At 43.3% G+C, this 22539-nt stretch overlaps 1 protein-coding gene and 1 long non-coding RNA gene across 2 annotated transcripts in view; one reads left to right on the top strand and one right to left on the bottom strand.

The window, feature by feature from the left end:
- LOC115854939 (uncharacterized) overlaps positions 1–19309 on the bottom strand; it is a 133584-nt gene extending 114275 nt beyond the window's left edge. Inside the window, exons 1-6 of the long non-coding RNA XR_004040180.2 lie at positions 19238–19309; positions 18799–18857; positions 16332–16557; positions 15132–15249; positions 14451–14776; positions 12898–13937 (exon numbers count right to left, since the gene is read on the bottom strand). This is a non-coding gene — a long non-coding RNA (uncharacterized lncRNA). The remainder of the gene's footprint in view (positions 1–12897; positions 13938–14450; positions 14777–15131; positions 15250–16331; positions 16558–18798; positions 18858–19237) is intronic.
- A 131-nt stretch (positions 19310–19440) lies between these two features.
- MSC (musculin) lies at positions 19441–22163 on the top strand. Its single transcript, XM_030859577.2, has 2 exons — positions 19441–20201; positions 21071–22163. Exons 1-2 carry the CDS (start codon positions 19692–19694, stop codon positions 21155–21157), a joined length of 597 nt encoding a protein of 198 aa, XP_030715437.1. The 5' UTR covers positions 19441–19691; the 3' UTR covers positions 21158–22163.
- Positions 22164–22539: the final 376 nt, after the last annotated feature.

Below are 22539 nucleotides of genomic sequence, written 5' to 3'. Positions count from 1 at the left end.
AATTCTCTCCTCCATATCCTCCATTAAAGCAATAAGAAAACTCCCAAAAAATTGTCAGGATCAATATTGTATGAATGCTAGAAATTAATCAAAAGATCCTGGCAATCTGGGTAATGGCTTTTCAAGAAAAACAGCTTAATCTTGGTAAGAACAGTGTGCTCTGAGGCATTTTAATTTGCCCTGTGCCCATTCCTCCTCTCCAGCTCCACAGTAGCCTTGAAAACTGATAATCACAGTGAAAATCAGCAGACTGGCAGCCACTGAAGGGAGCAGCATGAGGTGGAGCTCTGTCATTACGTGACCTGTTAGTTCTCTGGAAGACCCCACTTGAAGTGATATCTTTATTTAACCTGACTCAGAACTCACTCAGGGCAAAAAAGTCTTTTCTCCAGGTGAATTTATCAAAAATTACAGTCAACTACTTAACTTTGAAGCTGCCTAAGATTTTAAATAATGTTTTGGGAAAATAATAGGCTAACCAAAAATGTTAAAAGGAAAAGCTTGGGAATGAGAATTCTACACAGGCTTTGAAAAGCTCTGACATGCTTCTGGGAATGGAGAAAGCCACAAACACAAGTAGGTCTGTGCACATTCTCAGAGCTGTGTACATGCTTAAGAAAGACCTAAAAGGCCCTAAACTCTCGCTTCTGGATAATCTTGAGGCTCTGTGCAAGCAGGAAGGGAAGGTGAAGGCAGAACTGTAAACTGTCTGCTAAGTGTTGAAGCTGTGCCCCAACACAGACAGAGAGCCACTCAGCAAAGACTGGATTTATTGGTTCCAGGCATTTAAGGAAATCTCTGTCGAATCATCAGCAGACCCCTAAGCTAACCAAGTAGAAAAACAAACAAGAATACAGTAATTAGTGCAGAAAAGTCACTAAACAAACAAAAACAACAACAAACAGCAAACCCAGGGGAGGAGGAAGTTCTAATTTCCAGAGTTGCCACATTACATTATTTTAAATGTCTGGTTATCTATAAAAATTATGAGGCATGCGAAGAAACAATAAAGCATGGCCCATACACGAGGGGAAAAAGCCACCAATATAAAACTATATCTAAGGAAGCCGAGACATTGGACTTAACCAGACAAATTTTTTAAGTTATATATTCTAAATATCAACATATTCAAAGAACTTTTAAAAGAAAATCACGTCTAAAGACTAAGGGTAAGTCTGAGAATGATTTCTCACTGAATAAAGACTATCAACAGAGACAGAAATTATAAAAAGAAATCAAATAGAAAATCTGGAAATTGAAAGTACATAAATTTAAACGAAAAATTCACCAGAGAGGTTTCAATAGATTTCAGCAGCCAGAAGAAAGAACTAGTGAACTAGAAGAAAGCTGAATTGAAAATATCATCTAAGAAACAGAAATAAAAATGAATAAAAAATATAGAAGAGACTAAAGACCTGTAGAACACAACATACTATATGAATTATGGGAGTCCCAAAGGAAAGGAGAGAGAGAAAAAAGCATAAAAAAATATTTGCGAAATAATGGCTGAAATTTTCACACATTTGATGACAAGCATGAATCTACACATTCCAGAAACTCAACAAATCATGACAGGATAAATTCAGATATCCACAGTGAGACACATCAAAATCAAACTGTGAAAAAAACAAAGACAAAGAGGGAGTCCTGAAACAGCAAGAGAGAAGTGACTCATCACATAAAAGAGATCCCCAATAAGATTATTAGCTGATTTCTTCTCAGAAACCATGGAAACTACATGGCAATGGAATGACAAACTCAAATTGCTGACAGAAAATATTCAATATCCAGCAAAGCTATTTTTCAAAAATTAAAGCAAATTAAGACATTCTCAGATTTAAAAAAACAAACTGAGAAAATGTGTCACTATCTAACTTGCCCTGTAAGATATAGTAAAGGGAGCTCTGCAGTCTGAAAAGAAAGAATACTAGATAGTAACTCAAATTCTTGAATATAGATAAAGAAAAACAGAGCACTGGTAAAGATAACCATGTAGGTACATATAAAAAGGTAAATATAAAAGACAATATAAATGTTTTCTGTTGTTGGTAACTCCTCAATTTGATTTCAAAGACAGCTGCATAGGCAATAGTTATAAATCTGTGGTGATGGACTTTCAATGCACAAAGATGTAATTTGTATGACAATAACAGAAAAAAGGAGGGGAAGAGAACAGAGCTCTATGGGAGCAAAGTTTTTGAATGGTACTGAAATTAAGTTGGTATTAATCTAAAATTGATTGTTATAAATTAAGATATTAATTGTAAACCTCAGGGCAACCAAAAAGAAAATAATTCCAAAAATATATGGTAAAAGAAATGACAAAAGAATTAAAATCATACACCATAAAATATCTATTTAACACACAAAATAGGCAGTAATGGAAGAACAGAGAAGTAAAAAAGACATAAGATATACAAAAAACAAACAGTAAGATGGTAGGCGTAAACCCCACCTCACTGGTTATTGCAATATATATAAATGAATTAAACTCTCCAATTAAAAAGCAGAAATTGGCTGAATGGATTAAAAAAACATGGTCTAACCATATGCTATTTGCAAAAGATATTCTCTAGCTTCTAAGACACAAATAGGTTGAAAGTAAAAGGATGGAAAAGATATACCTTGCAAATAGTCACCAAAAGAGCTACAGTGGCCATGCCAATATCAGGCAAAATGGACTTTAATATATTTTATGAGATTAAATAATAATAATAATAAAAGGGTCAATTCACCAAGAAAATACAACAATTATAAACTTATATGCAGAGCTCCAAAATACATAAAGCAAAAACTGTCAGAATTAAAGGAATAAATACAAAAAATCAAAAATAATAGTTGGATCTTCAATATCCCATTTTCAATAATTGGTAGAACTAGAAAGATCAACAAAGAAACAATAGTTGAACAATACTATCAAACATGCAGCCCTCACAGACATCTATAGAACTCTCCACACAACAACAGTAGAATACAAATTCTTCTCAAATGCACATGGAACTTTCTCCATGATAGGCCACATGCTACATCATAAAACAAGTCTCAGTAAATTAAAAGCCTGAAGTAATACAAAGTATTTCTCCAATTATAGAAGGATATTTGTGAATTCACAAATATGTAGAAATTAAACAACACACTCCTTAAAAAGCCAATGGGTCAAAGAAGAAATCACAAAGGAAATTAAAAAATACTTTGATGGAAGAAAATGAAGACACAACAAACCAAAACTTAAGAAATATAACTAAAGCACTGCCTCAGGGAAATTTATATCTTTTATATTAGGGTTCTCCAGAGAAACAAAACCAATAGGATACATGTAAGAGGAGATTTATTACAGGAACTGGCTCACAGGATCATGGAGGCTGAGAAGTCCCACAATTTGCCATCTGCGAGCTGGAGAAGCAGGAAAGTTTGTAGTGTAATTCAGTCTGTCTGAAGGCCCAAGAACCAGGACAGCTGATGTCCATAGGCAGGAGAAGATGGATATCTCAGCTCAAGCAGAGAGTGAACTTTCCCTTCCTCCACCTTTTTTTTTTTTTTTTTTTTTTGCCATACGCGGGCCTCTCACTGTTGTGGCCTCTCCCGTTGCGGAACACAGGCTCCGGACGCGCAGGCTCAGCGGCCATGGCTCACGGGCCCAGCCGCTCCGCGGCATGTGGGATCTTCCCGGGCCGGGGCACGAACGCGTGCCCCCTGCATTGGTAGGCGGACTCTCAACCACTGTGCCACCAGGGAAGCCCCCTTCCACCTTTTTGTTCTATTCAGAACCTTCAGCGGATTGGATAAAGCCCATCCACATTGGTGAGGGTGATCATTTTTATGCAGTCTACTGATTCAAATGTCAATCTCTGCTGGAGACACCCACACAGATGCATCCAGAAACAAGGTTTTCCCAGATATCTGGGCATCCCTTAGCCCACGCTGACACATAAAATTATCCATCACACCTGTAAATGCCTATATTAAAAAAGAAAAGACTTCAAACCAATAACCTAACCTTCTACCTTAAGAAACCAGAAGAAGAAGAGTAAAGTAACCCAAATGCAAGCAGAAGGAAGAAGACACTGCTTACTATGGAAATAAAACAGAGAACATAAAAATAAAAAATAATCAACAAAATCAAAAGTTTGCTCTTTGAAAAGATCAACAAAATCAAACCTTCAGTTAGACTGACCAAAAAGAAGAGACTGGACTCAAGTTACCAAAATCAAGAATTAAAGACGGAACATTCCTACTGACTTTACAAAAAATAAAAAGGATTTTAGGAGATATTATGAACAAGGAGATATTATGAACAATTGTATGCCAAAAAATTAGATAATCTAGATTAAATGTACAAATTCAGACAAAGACACAAACTACCAAAACTGATTCAAGAAGAAATAAAATTTCTGAATAGACATGTGACAAGAGATTAAATGAGTAATCACAAAATTTCCCGGAGAAAAGCCTACAAATGCACTGGTGAATCCTTCTAAACATTTAAAGAACAATTAACACCAATCCTTCGCAAATTCTTTCAAAAAGCAGACGTGGAGAGAACACTTCCTAAATCGTTCTATGATGCCAGTATTACCCTGATACCAAAAACAGAGAAAGATATAACAAGAAAAGAAAATCAATATCTCTTATAAATATAGACATAAATATCCTTGATAAAATATTAGCAAACCAAACCCAGTAACATATAAAAAGGATTACACATCAGGACCAAGTGGGATTTATTCCAGGAACACAAAGTTGGTTTAACACCCAAAAGCCAATTAATTCAACATATCAACTGAATAAAGTACAAAAAAAAAATCACATGATTATCTCAATAGATGTAGAGAAAGCATTTTAAAAAATCCAAACCCCTTCATGATAAAACAAACTGGGAATAGAATGATACTTCCTCAATATCACAAAGTACATCTATAAAAAATCTCCAGCTAACATCATACCTATTGGTCAAAGAATGAATGCTTTCCCCTAAGATCAGGAATAAGAGAAGGATTTACACTCTTCCTCTTCTTTTCAACATTCTAGCTAAGACAATTAAACCAAAAAGTAAAAGCAAGAAAGCAAGAGACAGGGAGGGAGGGAGGAAGGAAGGGAGGGAAGAAGAGAGAGAGAGAGAGACTGAGGGAGAAAGAGAGAGGGGGAGGAAAGAAGAAAGGAAGAGGCATCCAAATTGGAAAGAAAGAAGTAAAACTACATTTGAAGATGACATAACCTTATATATAGAAAATCCTAAGGAATCTACTAAAAACCATTGGAACTAATAAAAGAGTACAAAAAGGTTGCAGGGTGCAAGAATAATATGCAAAGAATTAATTGTATTTATATTCACTAGCAATGAACAATCCAAAACCGAAATTAAGAAAACAATTCCGGGCTTCCCCGGTGGCGCAGTGGTTGAGAGTCCGCCTGCCGATTCAGGGGACGCAGGTTCGTGCCCCGGTCCAGGAAGATCCCCCATGCCGCGGAGCGGCTGGGCCCGTGAGCCATGGCCGCTGAGCCTGCACGTCCGGAGCCTGTGCTCCGCAACGGGAGAGGCCACAACAGTGAGAAGCCCGCGTACCGCAAAAAAATTAAAATAAAATAAAATAATATTTAGGACTAAATCTAACAAATGAAGTGTAAAAGCTATACCCTGAAAACTACAAAGCATGTTGAAAGATAGTAACAAACATATAAATGAATCACGATCCCATGTTAATCGATCAGAAGATTTAATATTAAGATGGCAATACTCTCCCCAGTTAATCTACAGATTCAATGCCATTCCTATCAAAATTCTAGCTGGCTGAGAAATTGACAAGCTTATCATAAAACTCACATGAAGGGACTTCCCTGGTGGCGCAGTGGTTGGGAGTCCGCCTGCCGATGCAGGGGACGCGGGTTCGTGCCCCGGTCTGGGGGGGTCCCGCGTGCCGCGGAGCGGCTGGGCGCGTGGGCCATGGCCGCTGGGCCTGCGCGTCCGGAGCCTGTGCTCCGCAATGGAAGAGGCCGCAGCACTGAGAGGCCAGCGTACCTCAGAAAAAAAAAAAAACTCACATGGAAATTCAAGGGATGCAGAATAACCAGAACAATCTTGAAAAAGATCCCCAATTTGAAAACTTATTAGAAAGCTACAGTAATTAAGATTTTATGTTATTGGTATAAGAACAGACATATAGATCAGTGGAATAGAATCGAGAGTCCATAAATATTCCCTTATATTTATGGTCAACTCATTTTGGTCAATATCAAGACAATTCAATGCAGGAAAGAACAACATTTTCAACAAATGGTGCTGGGACAAGTGGATATCCACATGCGAAAAAAAAGAAGGATTTGGATCTCTACCTCATACCATACAGAAAAGTTAACTAAAAATCAACCACAGAGCTAGACAAAATGACACTATAAAACTCTTATAAGAAAACAGAAGTAAATCTTTGTGACCATGGATTATATAATGGTTTCTTAGACATGACACCCAAAACCTAAGCAATCAAAGAAAAAAAATAGACTTTGTCAAAATTAAAAATCTTGTGCTTTTTTTTAAACATCTTTATTGGAGTGTAATTGCTTTACAGTGGTGTGCTAGTTTCTGCTGTATAACAAAGTGAATCAGCTATACATATACACACATCCCATATCTCTTCCCTCTTGCGTCTCCCTCCCACCCTCCCTAACCCACCCCTCTAGGTGGACACAAAGCAACAAACTGATCTCCCTGTGCTATGTGGCTGTTTCCCACTAGCTATCTATTTTACGTTTGGTAGTGTATATATGTCCATGCCACTCTCTCACTTTGTCACAGCTTACCCTTCCCCCCTCCGTGTCCTCAAGTACATTCTCTGTGTCTGCGTCTTTATTCCTGTCCTGCCCCTAGGTTCTTCAGAACCTTTTTTTTTTTAGATTCCATATATATGTTAGCATACAGTATTTGTTTTTCTCTTTCTGCCTTACTTCACTCTGCATGACAGTGCCTAGGCCCATCCACCTCACTACAAATAACTCAATTTCATTTCTTTTTATGGCTGAGTAATATTCCATTGTATATTGTGCCTCATCTTCTTTATCCATTCATCTGTCGATGGACACTTAAGTTGCTTCCATGTCCTGGCTATTGTAATTAGAGCTGCAATGAACATTGTGGCACATGACTCTTCTTGAATTATGGTTTTCTCAGGGTATATGCCAAGTAGTGGGATTGCTGGGTTGTATGGTATTTCTATAAAAATTTTGTGCTTTAAAGGACACTATCAAGTGAAAACACGACCCACAGAATGGGAGAACATATTTGCAAATCATATATTTGATTAAGGTATAGTATTAAGAATAAATAAAGAATCCTTACAATTCAACAACAAAAAGACAAACAATCCAATTTAAAAATGGACAAAAGACTTGAATAGACTTTTCTTTAAAGAAGATATACAAACAGTCAACAAGCACGTAAAAAGATGCCGAACATCATTAGTCATTAGGGAAATGCAAATCAAAACCACAATGAGACATCACGTGACACCCACTGGGATGCCTACAATCAGAGCAAAGTACAATAAAGAGTGTTGGTGAGGATGTAGAGAAATTGGAACCTTTCTACGTTGCTTCTGGAAATATAAAATGGTACAGCCACTTTGGAAAACCATCTGATAGATTCTCAAAAAGTTAAACATAGCTACCATATAACTCAGCATTTCCACTCCTACATGTACACCCAAGAGACTTGAAACATATGTTCACACAAACCTTGTATAAAAATATTCATAACATCATTATTTATAATAGCCAAAGAGTGGAAACAACCTAAATGCCCATCAATTGATGAATGGATAAACAAAATTTGGTATATACACACAATGGAATATTATCCATCCATGTAAAAATGAAGTACTAATATATGCTAAAATATGGATAAACCTTGTAAAAACATTATGCTTAGTGAAATAAAATAAGGCACAAAGGTCTGTAGCTTACCATATGGATGGCTTATAAATGGAATTAGATGATTCCATTTATGTAATAATGTCCAGAATAGACAAAGACACAGAGACAGAAAGATTAGTGGTTTCCAGAAACTGCAGAAGAGATCCCAGGAGGTGAGGAGTTAACTGCTAATCATTATGGGGTTTTATTCTGGGATTATAAAAATGTTTGGAAAATACATAATGGTAATGGTTGTACAACCTTGTGAATATACTAAAAAACAATGAATTGCATATTTGTAAAGGGTGAAGTTTATGGTATGAGAATTATATTTCTATTAAAGGAAAAGATTCAGTGGTTATATCCATCCAAACAATGATTGTAAAGAAAAATTTTTAATTAAGGTCAGTATTTTTCAACCAAGTAGCACAGTAATATCAAAAAAATATGAAAAGTCAATGTGTTGATACTTTATAGTTACTTGGGACATTTTCCTCCCTGGCTAGACTAATTTTTCCATGACTTCTAAAATGAGGACTAAATATCAAGGACTGTGAGATTCACTATCCCTTTATAATTTAAACACTCCCAATTTAGAAATGCCTGATATTATACATGATCCTGATTACAAATTCTCTAGGATTTAACAGTCTTTGTTTAAAAACATTATCTGAAGGGTAGGCCAGCAGGCTGGACACAGAAGAAAGAGATGGAGTTCAAGTCTGAAGGTGGTCTCCTGGCAGAATCTCCTCTTTTTCTTCTAGGGAGGTCAGTCTTTTTCTATTAAGACAGTCAACTGATCAGATAAGGCCTACTCACATTAAGGAGGATAATCTGTTTCACTCTAAGTCTACTGTTTTAAATGTGAATCTGATCCAAAAAAAAAAAAAAGACAGAGAGAGAAAAGAAAAGAAATACCTCCACAAAAACATCTAGAACAACGTCTGACCAAATATCTGGGAACTGTGGCCTATACCAAACCAACACACAAAATTAACCATCATGGGCATGATATGGTAACCAGAGTGCTAGACGCCTAGTCTGGAAATCTGTGTTCCCCCTTCAACTATCTCTCAGCAAGGGACTTCACCTCTCTTAACTTTGGTACCTTTATTGTAAAATGTGGGTAAGTATCGAAATTTAGTGTGAAGAGTGAGAAGATAAGGGCAGTTGGGGACTAACCTGACCTACTCTACCTTTTTTCCCCATTAAACTGTATATCGCATGCCAGTGAGTGCCCTATGGCTAATATTAAGAAATCAGGGGGCCTGATTGATTTAAAATACCCAATAAAGCATTGATTTAAAATACCCAATATTTGCTGTGTTCTAAATTGCTGTGGGATATATTGAAAGAAATCTGCTAATACCTCCAGGTAGCCTAAATTTTGAAGTATAGTTCGTGTGTCTGTATGCATGTATGCATGCATTTATGTATTTTGGATGTAAGGTCAAGGCACAACTGAAAAATATAAGAAATAATAAAAATAAATAATATATAAATAATAATTAAATATATGGATTCTTCCACTTTGTATTCTTCCACATTGTATTCTATGTCAATGTCTATGTCAAAACTTACACAACACAGTGGTACTGTGTCTGCAAATCCTTTCCACTAACCCCAAAAGAAAAAAAAAATATGCCTTCATTTTTGCTTCCTCCTTCATACCATGGGTCTCCAACTACTGAAGCCTCATCTAAATCTCTAAGAGTATCTCCCCTAAACTCCATTTTCCTAAACTGCCACTCGACCTCGTCAAAACCTGATGAACCCATTAGTGGCTTATCCTTGCAAGTTCTTGTTACCAGAGATGTAAACAGGGAATCTTATCATCAAGATTCAACTATTTCTAACTAATAACCATTACATGTCAACCACTGTGCTAGAAAACTTCACATTTGTTAATGTGTCAAAGTTATCAGGGCCCTTAACACTGCTTTGAAAGACTTTTCCTTACCTACCCGGTCCTTTCTTCCATTCCCCAAAATGGCTGCTCCTCACATTTCCCACTTCTGTTAACCTGGATACCTCATGCCTATTCACCTATCCTACACTGATAACCTTAAGGTATACTCCACTGAGCAAACAAAGCCCATCAGGGGCTAACCTCTTCCCATAAGAAACCTCTCCTGATCTACGGTGGCATCCTACATTATTGATTTTTGACTCATTTCAGGCAAAGGGGTGTATCTTTTGCTCATCAAAGCTACCCCCCCATCTCCTTCCACCTCCCGTGGGAACTTGGCCCATCACTATTCCCTTCTGTTTCTCACATTTTTAATATCTTTAATTTCTTCCTCAAAATATAAGCATCCTTAAGCAACTCTAACCCTTAAAAACAAAACAAAAAAAAACTAGTTTCCTACTAAGGTGTAATTCCAAAGACTTCCACTTGTGGCCGAAATTGACTTCCAGAGATAAGACTCACCTCTCTGCCTCAAACAACCACACAACAGGCAAAATGTATGTACGAAACAATGGTTCTCCAAACACGGGGCATGAGGCAGTAAAAGGCAGTGGACCCTAAGAGATGGGAAACAAACAAGAAAAGCCCTGTCATTGCTACAGCTGCCCCAGCTGTTGCCACCGAAGAAGTTTCCAGGCTGAGGAGCAGAAAGGGAGAATCCAGGCAGGCCCCCTGAGTGGAGAAGACAGAGCTGAGAGAGCAGAGAGAACGAGGCAGCTAGAATTCACAGAACAGAGGACCAGAGAGAAGGGAGCTGCACAGAGAGAGAACTCCAGAGATCTGCAGAGGGTCCGTCCGGAGTTTTCAGCTGATCAGCACAAGCATAGAGGAAACTACCTGAGGCTGAAGGAATTCCCACCAAAAAAGATTAAAGTCAGGTGTGAGTCAGGTACTCACACAGGGCCAGCAATAATACCTGCTCCAGCCAGACTGGAAAATCTCATGATTCACAGGGCTTTAGGTTGAGTGCTCAGAAGAGTCTTGCCTCAGTAGAGGGAAAAATTAGCCTCAGAAGGAGCACGGCTGATTCCTTCTACTGATCTTAAAAGCAAGACTGGAAAGGATTACACTATTTCCAAGTAACTTAACTTCATCCCAGAACAAAGATCGATAATATTTATGAGGAAACACAGATATCCAGCACCCAACAGGCAAAATTCACGATGTCTGGCCTCCAAACAAAAGTCACCAGGCATGCAAAGAAGTGGGAAACGGTGACCCACAATTAAGAGAAAAAACAATTGAAAGTGATCCGGTCACAGAGCCAATACGCTGAGTGGGCTTGCTTTCTTTTGTTTCCCCGGTGGCTGCATTCACTAAGGTGTAGCCCTGCTCCAGAATCCTAATTTAGGCAGTGACACAGGCCAGTCTCCCTCCTCGCATGGGCCAGTTATGTCCCCCCTTTCTGCAAAGGAACTCAACTCCTGGACTCTCCTGCCTGGAGGATCCCCCAGGGATTTGCCAGGAGCTTCGACCCCACTCAACCTTCGGTTTCTGTTCTACTCCTAGTCCACAGAGGTATTTTTGTTGCTTCTGAACATGGTTATGTCTTTTTAGTTTCCTACTGTTACACTTTAACTCTTATTGCCATGTGTTTAGAGTACAAGAGAAGCTTCAAAATGTGACCTTACCATACCACCTCAACTGGAAGTCCCCACCCATTATTTCCGGAAACCCCTCCCTTGCTCTCAAAAACACTACTCTTGGTTTCCTCTCACCTCTCTGATGACTGTCTTTCTTTCTCTGAATCCCCCCTCTCTACTCACCCATTAAATGGGTGGGCCTTTTAGGGCTCCATTCTCCCCTTACTCTATGATAAAGGTTTAATCGGAGGCTCTGTAGATCTGTGATCCCCTGAAATTGTATCAAAGTTCTGATTTTCTTCCAATCAGGAAGAGCAGTTACAGTTTTTAAAGCCAGGTTTCATTTCTATAAGAACTCTTATTGCTGGGATGTTTACATTACACGTAATTCTTCAGTTATTTAGGATGAACTCTGGAGTTGTGGCAAGTATAGTGTAAGTACATAGACATCTCTTACATTATGATATAGATCATAGCTATATATTATCCATTCAGTTAATGAGAAATGGAACTGGATCTCTGTAAGGGTTGATAGTGGGGTAGAGCACATTGGACTGAGTTGGTTAAATGAAGGGCAAATAATGGTTTCAGTGTGTGTCTCCCGTTAATTATGGGTGAATACTAGATTGTGCTCACGTGTTTGCAAATGATTTTCGTCACCGAATATTTAGGTAGTACCTTTCACAGGTAGTGCTAGGTATCTGGGAATACCCAGCTGAACAAGGCACAGTCTCCGCCTTTACTGAGTTGACTGTTTAGTCTTTTCATTTTCTTATTGTTTATTTTAATTCCTCGACTGTCTTGCCGAAAGGAAGTTGCCTGAATGTGGCAATCTAAGGAGTAATGGCAGGGTGATGAAACCGGCATGAGGATATCTTAGGCAATTCTGTTTCCAACATCCTCAAGGAGTTCTCTTGGAGACTGAAACCTACAGCGAAAACGTAGCAGCCTCCTCTGCAAGCTAATTGCCTCATTATCCTTGCTAATTGGGCAAAGCAGCACAAATAATCCAAAGGAAAAAAAAAAAACATCAAGAAAAAGTGCGCACATTGCCCCCAACACCTCCCTGTTCTCTGATGTTATGAGAGCTCACTTCAGAATTGGAGATTAAAAGGGCTTGGGGCTAGGGAAGCAAAACTTGTATGTAAATAAGCCAGGCCCGCTTTTACAGAAGATTTTAAGGGACCGGTTGACAAAGTGCACAGAATCCCTTCTCTCTGACACCACAAAGTATCTATTACAAGAGAACTTCCTTCTGGCGCCAGGCGGCATTTTGTTTTCACTTGATGTTCTATAGGGGATGAGGCACTGCGGGGAAAGGGGTAGAGGGTGGAGGGCTACTAAAACGAGAGTGACACTGCGCAAAGCCGACTGCTGGGTGAGGGGGTAGGAGAAGAATGAGCCCCTAGGAGAGAGAATGAGGACAATAATGTAATAACTGACCTTGTACCATGTTCTACACTTTCCAGGAGAGCCTGCGCGCTGCCGGGCAATCTTGTTGACCCTCGTCACCACTTGAGAGGTGGGCTACAAACAGAGAAACAGCTCCAAGAAGGCCAGCAAGTGGCCCAAGGCCATGGAGCTGATAGGCAGAGATCTCCTAATGTCCACAGCAGAGGGGCCTTTTTCCAGTACGTGCCACATGGCAGAATGTCATTCTCTCCCACGTTAACTCCACAATTAAATCCAAGGCTTGGGACCACATACTGGAAACCAGAGCTGTGTGCTACATTTCAAGGGCTGTTTTGGTAATGGCGTATTTTCACACTTCCAAAGTACTGCCGATAAAAATCAACAGTAAAAGAAAAAACTGCTAAGACAGAGTTTCTTAGCTTTTGCCTAAGAATGAAAGGCTGTCTCGAGGGATTTTTAAAAATAAGATTGCTATCAGACCCATGAGCCACAGCCCAGCCCAGCTCGCCCTTCAGGATCCTCCAAATGAGTGAAGTCCAGGGATTCTGCAGACAAGCCTCTGGAAGCTGTGCCACGGGGCTTTTCTTCTTGAGGGTGGAGCTACTTATCTCTGTTAATGGAGCATTCAAAGTCATTTGCAGAAGCCCCGCAGCTTTCTATTCCTTATCTGGGGTTTGCAGAACAGTTACGCCTTGGCATTGGCTCCCACACAAATTGCTTTAAAAAAACAAAAGTCTTTTTCAAAGTCACCTGCGTTTTAGTTGAAGAGACGATCAATGATGATTTTTTTTCCTTCTGTCCTAAATGGCAAAGAAAATGAGGTCTCTGAGTCTTATCACCTTTCCTCTCTCCTCCTTCATTTTTTTAAAAATTTTAATTTTAGGGCTTCCCTGGTAGCGCAGTGGTTTAGAGTCCGCCTGCCGATGCAGGGGACACTGGTTCGTGCCCCGGTCCTGGAAGATCCCACATGCCGCGGAGCGGCTGGGCCCGTGAGCCATGGCCGCTGGGCCTGCGTGTCCGGAGCCTGTGCTCCACGGCGGGAGAGGCCACAACAGTGAGAGGCCCGCGTACTGCAAAAAAAAAAAAAAAAAATTAATTTTATATTAGAGTATAGTTGATTAACAATGTTGTGTGCTCCCTTTTCATTCTTAACTCGGGCCTTTCTACCTTCAGCCTCTGCAAACCTGATGTGTCCAGGCCCTGGCCTGTCTAAACGCTAAGGCCTCACGGGGCTCCAAGGAGGCAAAAATCTGGCCGCAAATCTTGGATAAACGAGCGGGGGAGGGCCGCTTGTGTCCTGGGTGACAGAGAACTCCTCCCGCGAGCTTCACTGTTCCCTCAGATACCTGACCACGTGGATGGCGGGAAGAGCCAGGAGTTCCTTTCCTTCCAGGTCAGGCAGCCTGGGGACAACCCCGGAACACAAGCCAGCTCCGGCTTCGCGAGACAAAGAAACGTGGCGGGCCTAAACCTACGCCGCCCACGTGACCCCTCCCCGTCCCCGTGAGACGGCGTATCACGTGACCCGTATACCACGTGACGTGCGCGCCGCTTAACCCGGAACTGGGCGTAGTACTCGGTACCCAGGGTTGCTCAGAAAAGGCGGACGAACTGAGCACTGGAGCCCTGGTCGGTGTCCGCGGGGTGGCCATCCTGCCTGGGGAATGGACGCCTCATTGTAAATTTTCCCAGTGCAACGAGCTGCGGAAATCCAAACCAACTGGAAGCGTTTCTCAGCGTGTTCTAGGGTTGGAGGGATTAGACGGGGTCGGGTACACGTGGAGAGATGCAGGCGAGATGACAGGGATTAGTGAGAGCAGACGTGCTGTAATGTGTGCTTCCCGCATTATGGTGCTTTTTCCCACGAGAATGTGCCTTCCGAGTGGGCGGGAGACTGGCTCACCAACACCTGCCACAGCAAACATTAGACACTCAGTGCACAATTGCCTCGTTAATCCCTGAATTATCCAATAGAAATATAATGCGAGCCACATCTGTAATTCCCAATTTCTAGTAGCCACATAGTAAAAATACAAAGCAAGGGTCATTTTTTAAATTTTTAACGGTAAAAATTCATAATTTATTTTTAATGGTAAAATATAGTTCCTTTAACCCAGTATATCAAAACTATCATCATCGTTTGACATATATTTTAAAAAAAATTAGTGAGATATTTTACATTCTTTTCTTCATATTGTCTTCAATATCCGGTGTGTATTTTACAATATTGTACATGACTAGCCACATTCCAAGTGCTCAATCACCTCATGTGGCTGGTGACATCCATATTGGACAGTGCTGGTCTAGACTCTTTGTTTTTCTAGGTCAAAGGTGTGGGCAATTTCTTCAGCCAACTGGACAAACCCAGAACATCAGGAGGCTCTGGGGAGACACCACCAGGAAAGTCATATGGGAAATGCATTCCAACAACAAACATTTCTTAAGCACCTACTTACCACATGCTTTGACTTGGTATCCACCTCCCACCCGCAAACAAACTCTAAACCCACTTGACCTGACCAACTTTACACTTCCTTACCCAGTATTTACTTCGGAGGAAGGGGAAGGTGGCATTAAATGGCCTTCTTTTCTATGGTCTGTAATTATAATCCACCTCATTCTCCCTTTTTAAAAACCAAAGTCTGCATTTTTTTTTTATTTTAGCAAATTAAGCACCTTTTCTCTGTTACAATTAGTGTGCTGCTTCTCCACAATCTCATTTAATCCTTTTCAGTTACTGATTTAGGAGTTTTATCCCAGTTTTCAAATAGGGGAAGTGAGGCTTGGAGAAGTGCTGTGACTTTATGGTGAGAAAACTTGGAAAAAGAAAGTTTCTGATGCAGTCCCATCCATTTTCCCTCAGTGATGTCTCTTATGAGGCCTGTGGAAAATGTCCGGCAAGGGGACCATGCACTTCACACCCTAGAAGCCTGCAGTTAAAGCAAAGAAACATCTTGTGCTGTCTGAAATCCACATCAAGCCGTGGTGTACAAAACCTGGGTCAGTTCTGGGCCCTGACACTTTATTAGGTGTGTGATGTTGGGCAAGGCAGTTCATAGTAATAAAAATAACTAGGATTTATTGATTTTCTCCAGTGCATCAGGCTGTGGCCTGGGCAATTGCTCATATACTCCCCCTTCCTCACAACAAGTTAGATATTTCATATTATACTGATCAGTAATCTAAGCCTCAGAAAAAGTAAATTGCCAAAGGTCATACAGCTAATAAGCAGGAGAGCTAGGATTATTAATTTATTAATTATTATTAAATGAATTAATGTTTGAGACTGTAACTTTAACCCCATCTCCCACTGCATACTTAAAGAGAACATCTTAAAGAATTTCAAAATCATCAGTATATACCATAGACAACTGTATATTTGTGTTACAAATATAAAAGGTTGTAAAGCATGGGCAGATAGGAATTGCTTTCAACGTGCTTTTTTAAAATAGAAAAGTACTAACCTTCCAACACAAACTCCAACATCTGTATTTGCTTCCTGCTAAGGAGGGGACATCCCCACCAGACAACTCCCCACCACTTCTTTATTTAGTAGTTGGAAGGTTAGTAATATGATTTCTGTGTGCTGTAAAACCACAGGGGTGGTAGGGACGTCAACAGTTTTGGCGTGACTTCAAGATGTCAAATCATCAATTACAGACTATCAAGGTTGATTATTACAATGGGATCCTGGAACAGAAAAAGGGCATTAGGTAAAAAAGGAAATAGGAGTAAAGTGTGGAATGTCATTAATCATAATGTAGCAATATTGGTTCATTAATTGTGACAAATATACCTTACTAATGTAAGATATTAATTATAGGGGAAACTGGGTGTGAAATATATGAGAACTCTCTGTACTACTATCTTTATGACTTTTCTGTAAATATAGAACTTTTCAAAAATACGAGTTTATTTTATAAAACTTTGAGAAAAAATACAAAAGTAAAGATTTCATTATTCATTTGCAATGTTCGTTTACAATATTCACTTGGGAACTTGCCAAAACAATTAAAACGACAGGTTTTTCAAAAGAGATAGTTATACTTGCACTGTTCAGCTCACGGGGTTTTTGTAATCACTGAGAGAGAAGGAAAAGTAAAAGCATTTTGAAAGTCTAAAGAGGTGACGAATGTCAGATGTCATTACAAACCTGTTAAAGCAAACTGTAGTTATATACTAACATGAAATGTAGATGAAGATACATTTCTTAATCTTCATTAGGAGTCTGCAACTTGAAAAAAAGAGTGAAAGAATAAAAATGTAACTAGAAAGAAATGGAGTGAAAGGGGAAATGAAAACAAGATAAAAGAAAATAGAGAAAATAGCTGTCTTTCTTGAAAGAGATCAGAGGGAGAAAGGGAAGAAGAGAGGGGAGGGAGGGAGGGAGGAAGGGAGGAAGGAAGGAAGGAAGGGAGGAAGGAAGGGAGGGAGGAAGTGAAAAGAAAAAAGAAGGAAAAAGGAAAGAGCTATATATATAAAAAAAAGAATCCCTGGGGTCAGGCAGTTCCTTCGAGGAAAAGAAACTGGCCATGACCCACTTCGCGTTGAGGCTGGGTACAGTTTTTGCGACTGTTTAGAGAAAATCTAGCGCTCTCCCTGCCATTAATCTTTTCTAAAGAAAAGACTTTGTTCTGCACCTGTATAAACAATCCCGATTTTTAAAACCTATATGCCTGCCTCTAATGTGTGAGACTCTGTATTTATGCTGATAGCTTCAAGTCATCAATAGGCGATGCAAAAAGCTGCCTGAGATCTCCTCTTTATATTTATTTGCTCCCCCTTCTCTCTCTCTCTTTTTTTTTTTTTTTTTTTTGCTTTTCTCCTTCACCTGGCACACCTAGAGTCAAGTTCAAGTTCAAGCGTTTCAGGAACGATGTCTACGCTCTGTCAAGTATTCCCTGCGTTTTCCCAGACCAGAGAGAACTGAGAGCGAGCGATCTTTTTACTCAACTGATCCCAAAGGAGCCCCTCCCCCTACTCTCCACCCCCGCCTCCCAACCAAATGACAAAATATACCGGGAGAAAACCTCTGCAAACGGCGGCGAGCGGGAAGGGTTTGGCGAAACACCCCCACGGGGGAGGCCTGGCCTGGGAGACGAAGGTGGAACGATGATGCCTGAGTGATGAAGTCAGCCCGGGCCAGCCACCTGTTGCGGCCCTTCAGGCATGGAGCCGGGCGCATTTGTTCTGCTGGAGGAGCCGCGGCTTCTGCCCGCTCCGTCCCCAGCTAACTGCCCATCAGTCTCTCCTTAAGCTTCGCTCAGCTTGGGAAGCTGTGGGCTTGTAGGGAAAGGACAGTAAACACCTAATTCGGGTGTGAAGATTCAGTTTCCTCAGAACGGAGTAACTAACGCCAACCCAACCTCATAGGGTTTGAATTATTTTGTTGTTGTTTTAGTTTTGTGTGTTTGTTTCAATTACTCAGTGGGCAGGCACAGGGCGCCTAATGCAGTGCCTGGCACACAGCACGCATTCAATAGCTGGCCATTGGTGTCCACTTCCAAAATGAAGTACACATCCCCAGACCACGTATCGCAAAGGCCCTTCGAGTGAGAAAATGATAAGACCGCAGTTATGGTTTGTCTCCTTTGAGGGGCATACTTCTAGGTGCCGTTTTGTCGGGGTTTTTTTGTTTTTGTATTTTACTTTGGACGATTGTGTTGACTTACATCCTGCATCCAGGAGCGCGCTCTTCAACATACCATCTAAAATAGTCATCGAGTCCCTAGACTATAACTCAACCGCTGGGCAGGATCCTCTATCTTACGCACGGTGGTGTTAAAAACAAAATTAACACATGGAACTCTCAAGACAGCAAAAAATAGCAAATATAAGCATCTGTGCTGTGCGGCGGGGAGGCGTGTAGCGACTGGAATACCGAGGGGCCAGGGATTCTACTCACGGATTTTGAGTCCATATTCTACTTACCAGCCTGTTGATTTGGGGTCCTTTATTTAATATCTATCTCTGCGGCTTAGCTTCAAGTTCTGCAAAGTGGAGATAATAACATTTAAGTCACAGATGTCTGAAAATGAAAGGAACCAATGTAGATGAAAGCGCTCTGGAAATCATACAGCGAAGTTAAAGGAAAGGAGGGGAGGGAGATGAGAGGTAACTCGCGGACTGTTTGGTGTTGCCTGCTTGTTTTGCTTTTACTCTTTTGTCGGGCCAGGCTTGAATAGGCAGTCAGACGTTATGAGTGATGAACTTGGAAAATAGTGTTCTGCTGAAAAGACTCCGGAAAGAAGCAGAGGTCGCGATCCTGGGGTTTCCACGTGTCTGGAAACCTTCGCCATCGCTAAGATCAGTCGCGGGGTGGAAATGGGATGGGTACATGGGTACGAACAAGGTCCCCTCCTTCACTCACCCTGCGCACAGTCATCTCGCACTTGATGGGTCCGTCGGGGACAGGGGCCCAAATCCCGGCTCAACAGAGACGTCCCTTCCCCGCCCCCACCAGCAGATCCTCTGCACTCTGAAAATGGTCCCCACCCCTTCCACGCCCCCGCCCCACCTCTTGCCCCCCTTTCCAACCCCCTCTTCTTTGCCCTGGGTGGTTTCTTCCGAGGAGTACAGATAAATAGTCCTGTCAAAAGGCGCTGCGCGCCGTGGTGCGCGCCGAGCCTGGGCCCGGGCGACGACTTCTCGGCCACGCTCTCCCGGGTCAGCGGCGGGGCTCGTTCTCTGGGCTCCGCACTTCCCGACCCGGGTCTCTGGTCCTCACCGGAGTTCAGCCTGGCCCCCGCCTCCGCGAGGGAGCGGAAGGCGGAGGCCGCGAGACTGGCCTGGGGGCGGAAGGCGGGGGCGTGGGGGACACGGCGATGTCCACCAGCTCGGGGAGCGACCCCGAGGAGATGGAGCTGCGGGAGCTGCAGCGCGGGTACCCGGTCCCCGTCTCCAAGAGGCCGCCCCTCCGCGGCGCCGAGCGCAGCTACATCTCGCCCAGTGACAACTCGTCCGCGGAGGAGGAAGACCCCGACGGCGAGGAGGAGCGCTGTACGCTGGGAGCGGCCGGCGGCACCGGAGGCTGCAAGAGGAAACGGCCCGGGGTGGCGGGGGGCGGCGGTGGCAAGAAGCCCCTCCCGCCCAAGGGCTCGGCGGCCGAGTGCAAGCAGTCGCAGAGGAACGCGGCCAACGCCCGCGAGCGCGCCCGGATGCGCGTGCTGAGCAAAGCCTTCTCCAGGCTCAAGACCAGCCTGCCCTGGGTGCCCCCCGACACCAAGCTTTCCAAGCTGGACACGCTCCGGCTGGCTTCCAGTTACATCGCGCACCTGCGGCAGCTGCTGCAGGAGGACCGCTACGAGAACGGCTACGTGCACCCGGTGAACCTGGTAGGGGCCCGGCGCGCGAGGCCCGGGGCGGGCGGCCGAGAGATGCCCGGCGCGCTCCCGGGTGCCGGGCAGAGTCTGACCGCTGGGGAAAACCGGGGGTAGGGGGTTTCCGGTATGGGTGGTGAGGAGGCCAGTTTAGTTTCTCCCAGATCACCGGAGGGGCCAGCCATTTTCCTGGAGGAGAACCATCCACCCTTCTGTGTTTGCATCACCCAGTGACAGCTATTGTCTAATATCCTGCTTCCGGGCTAAATCTAAGTTCCATCTGAGTCCTCTGTCCCGTTGTAGATTGATTGGCAAATCTCGCTTCCTAGCTTTTTCCAGCTAAGCGTCAGACAGGTTTGAATCAACAAGCCTTACTTTCTGAAAGGAAGGAGGGAAGGCCGATCTCTTTTCGAAAGCCTTTGGGTTTTTCAATTCTTGAAGAACAGCAGAGGTTTCCCCAAACGGGATTTGTCTGGAAAGTCCCTCTCCGACCTGCCAATTCTCCAGGCTTGAGAAAGATCATATCCCAGTTCCTATTTGGAGCGAATGGCTGATTGGTGTGTGCGTGTGTGTGTGTGTGTGTGTGTGTGTGTGTGTGTGTGTGTCTGTTGGGGGGAAGGGAACTAAGCAACAGAATTCCAAATTCATGCAAATTTCGCGGAATCATCGTGAGGACAGCATGGACGGACACCTCCCGTCTCACGTGATCAAAATACAGTAAAGTTAAAGTCTTAGTTTAGAGAGAAGACACGCAGATTCCCAGAATACTGATAAAATCTGAGCTACTCAAAGCCGGGGATATTCCAGGGTTCCGTCTGGAGAGCGGTTTCGGTTTGAAACGGTCGTTTCTCCTCCAGTATCTGATGCTTTTTTTGATTTTACAGACATGGCCATTTGTGGTCTCGGGACGACCCGACTCTGACACCAAAGAAGTTTCCGCAGCCAACAGATTATGTGGAACCACCGCTTAGATCGAACTCGAACTCACTTGAAGGGATTATTGGTTAAGCGAGTGTGTTTGGGAGTCAGGGAGAGAAGGGAGAGAGCGTGAGAACCCCCAAGAATGGGAGGACAGTTCCATTGGATTCTCCTAGACTTCCACCCCGGGACTGTGAACTCGACAGGTGGCGGGCGTTGGGTGCAGAGCCCCAGGGTTCCGCGGCGCGGCCGTCATCGCAGGTGCGAACGGCTAGGCTGCCGCGGGTTTGGGCGACGACACTTTACACGCGGACCCAGCTCCAACCTCGGGCTTTAGCAGTGTAGACTAACGCCGGCGCTGCAGTCTGAGCCCAGCGCGCAGCCGCCTGGGCGTTCGTTCCCAGGCTGAGCCAGATCTACGTGGGTGATGGCACGAGTCCGCGCAGCCCAGGCCTTTCGCGGTTAGGTAATTGTTAGAGCGCGCTCTCGACAATCGGCTTCAAAGACGGAGGTCTTCACGTGAGACCTACCTGGGGCGCGTCTTTAAGTTGCAAAGAGAGTGTGGCACACCTGGGCCAGGTTTGTATCCCACGGGGCAGCGCCCTCCTGGCGGGCACACGATGCAGTCTCCGCTCGGGGAGAGGTGGAGGCGCGCTTTCTGAGACCAACTCAGCTGGGTTTGCCAGGAGTGGCCCTGGCGGTTCGGCTTTCAGGTGCGGTCACGCCTCTCACTCCCCCCAGGCGCCCATCTCTCCGTCACCTGGCTTCCGTCTCCCCCCTCCCCTTCTAGGCTTGAGCCTCCCATCCGGCTCTCCCCACTGAAGCCGGCTCGGGTCTCCTTCGGCGCCTCCCTCTGCTCCCTCCTCCCACACCTACTTGCAGCTCCCCTCCCCCTCACTCCTGACTGTCCCCAGCTGGCCTCGCCGCTTGGGGTGGCCCCCGCCTCCAACACTGCCTCTCGGCGTCCACGTTCTTCCTCCGGCGGGGCGGGCCACAGAGGCTGTTCCGTACCTAGTGACCCTGCTCCGGGGGAACGCGCCGCTGCGCCAGGCCGCACTACTGCAGTAATTAGCAAATGTAAATAAATTTATTTTTGTATGAATAATAAAACGCGTTGTGAAAACCGAGTGCCCCTGGGGCGTCAGAATGTGGTCTTTGTTGCCCTTGACTGAGTTTGGTCTGGGAATTAATTTAAAGGTGCCCTCTTGGCTCTGGACGGGGATTAGGTCATTGTCGGCCGAGGGGGTTGATCACATGTAGATCACTGCAACTTCAAGCGTAACTCTCTTTCTATGATTCATCTTCTCAAGGCAAAGGTTACTGGAAGGCAGGAACTGGAGGCTTGTTAGGCCCTAAGAACCTTTTGGGGCCTGAGCCACGTTGAAAGGTATACACTCTTCAAAGTAATATATGTGCACTTCTTTCTTTTACACAC

Source organism: Globicephala melas, chromosome 17 (assembly GCF_963455315.2).
Source record: "Globicephala melas chromosome 17, mGloMel1.2, whole genome shotgun sequence".
In the NCBI taxonomy this organism is placed as follows: domain Eukaryota; kingdom Metazoa; phylum Chordata; class Mammalia; order Artiodactyla; family Delphinidae; genus Globicephala; species Globicephala melas.
This window is presented reverse-complemented; position numbering and strand designations above follow the sequence as displayed.

Excerpts from the sequence above, each read along its gene's own strand:
- MSC (XM_030859577.2), top strand. The coding sequence starts at position 19,692 with ATGTCCACCAGCTCGGGGAGCGACCCCGAGGAGATGGAGCTGCGGGAG. Across the intron at positions 20,202-21,070 it reads ACGTGCACCCGGTGAACCTG|ACATGGCCATTTGTGGTCTC; the intron begins GTAGGGGCCCGG and ends TTGATTTTACAG.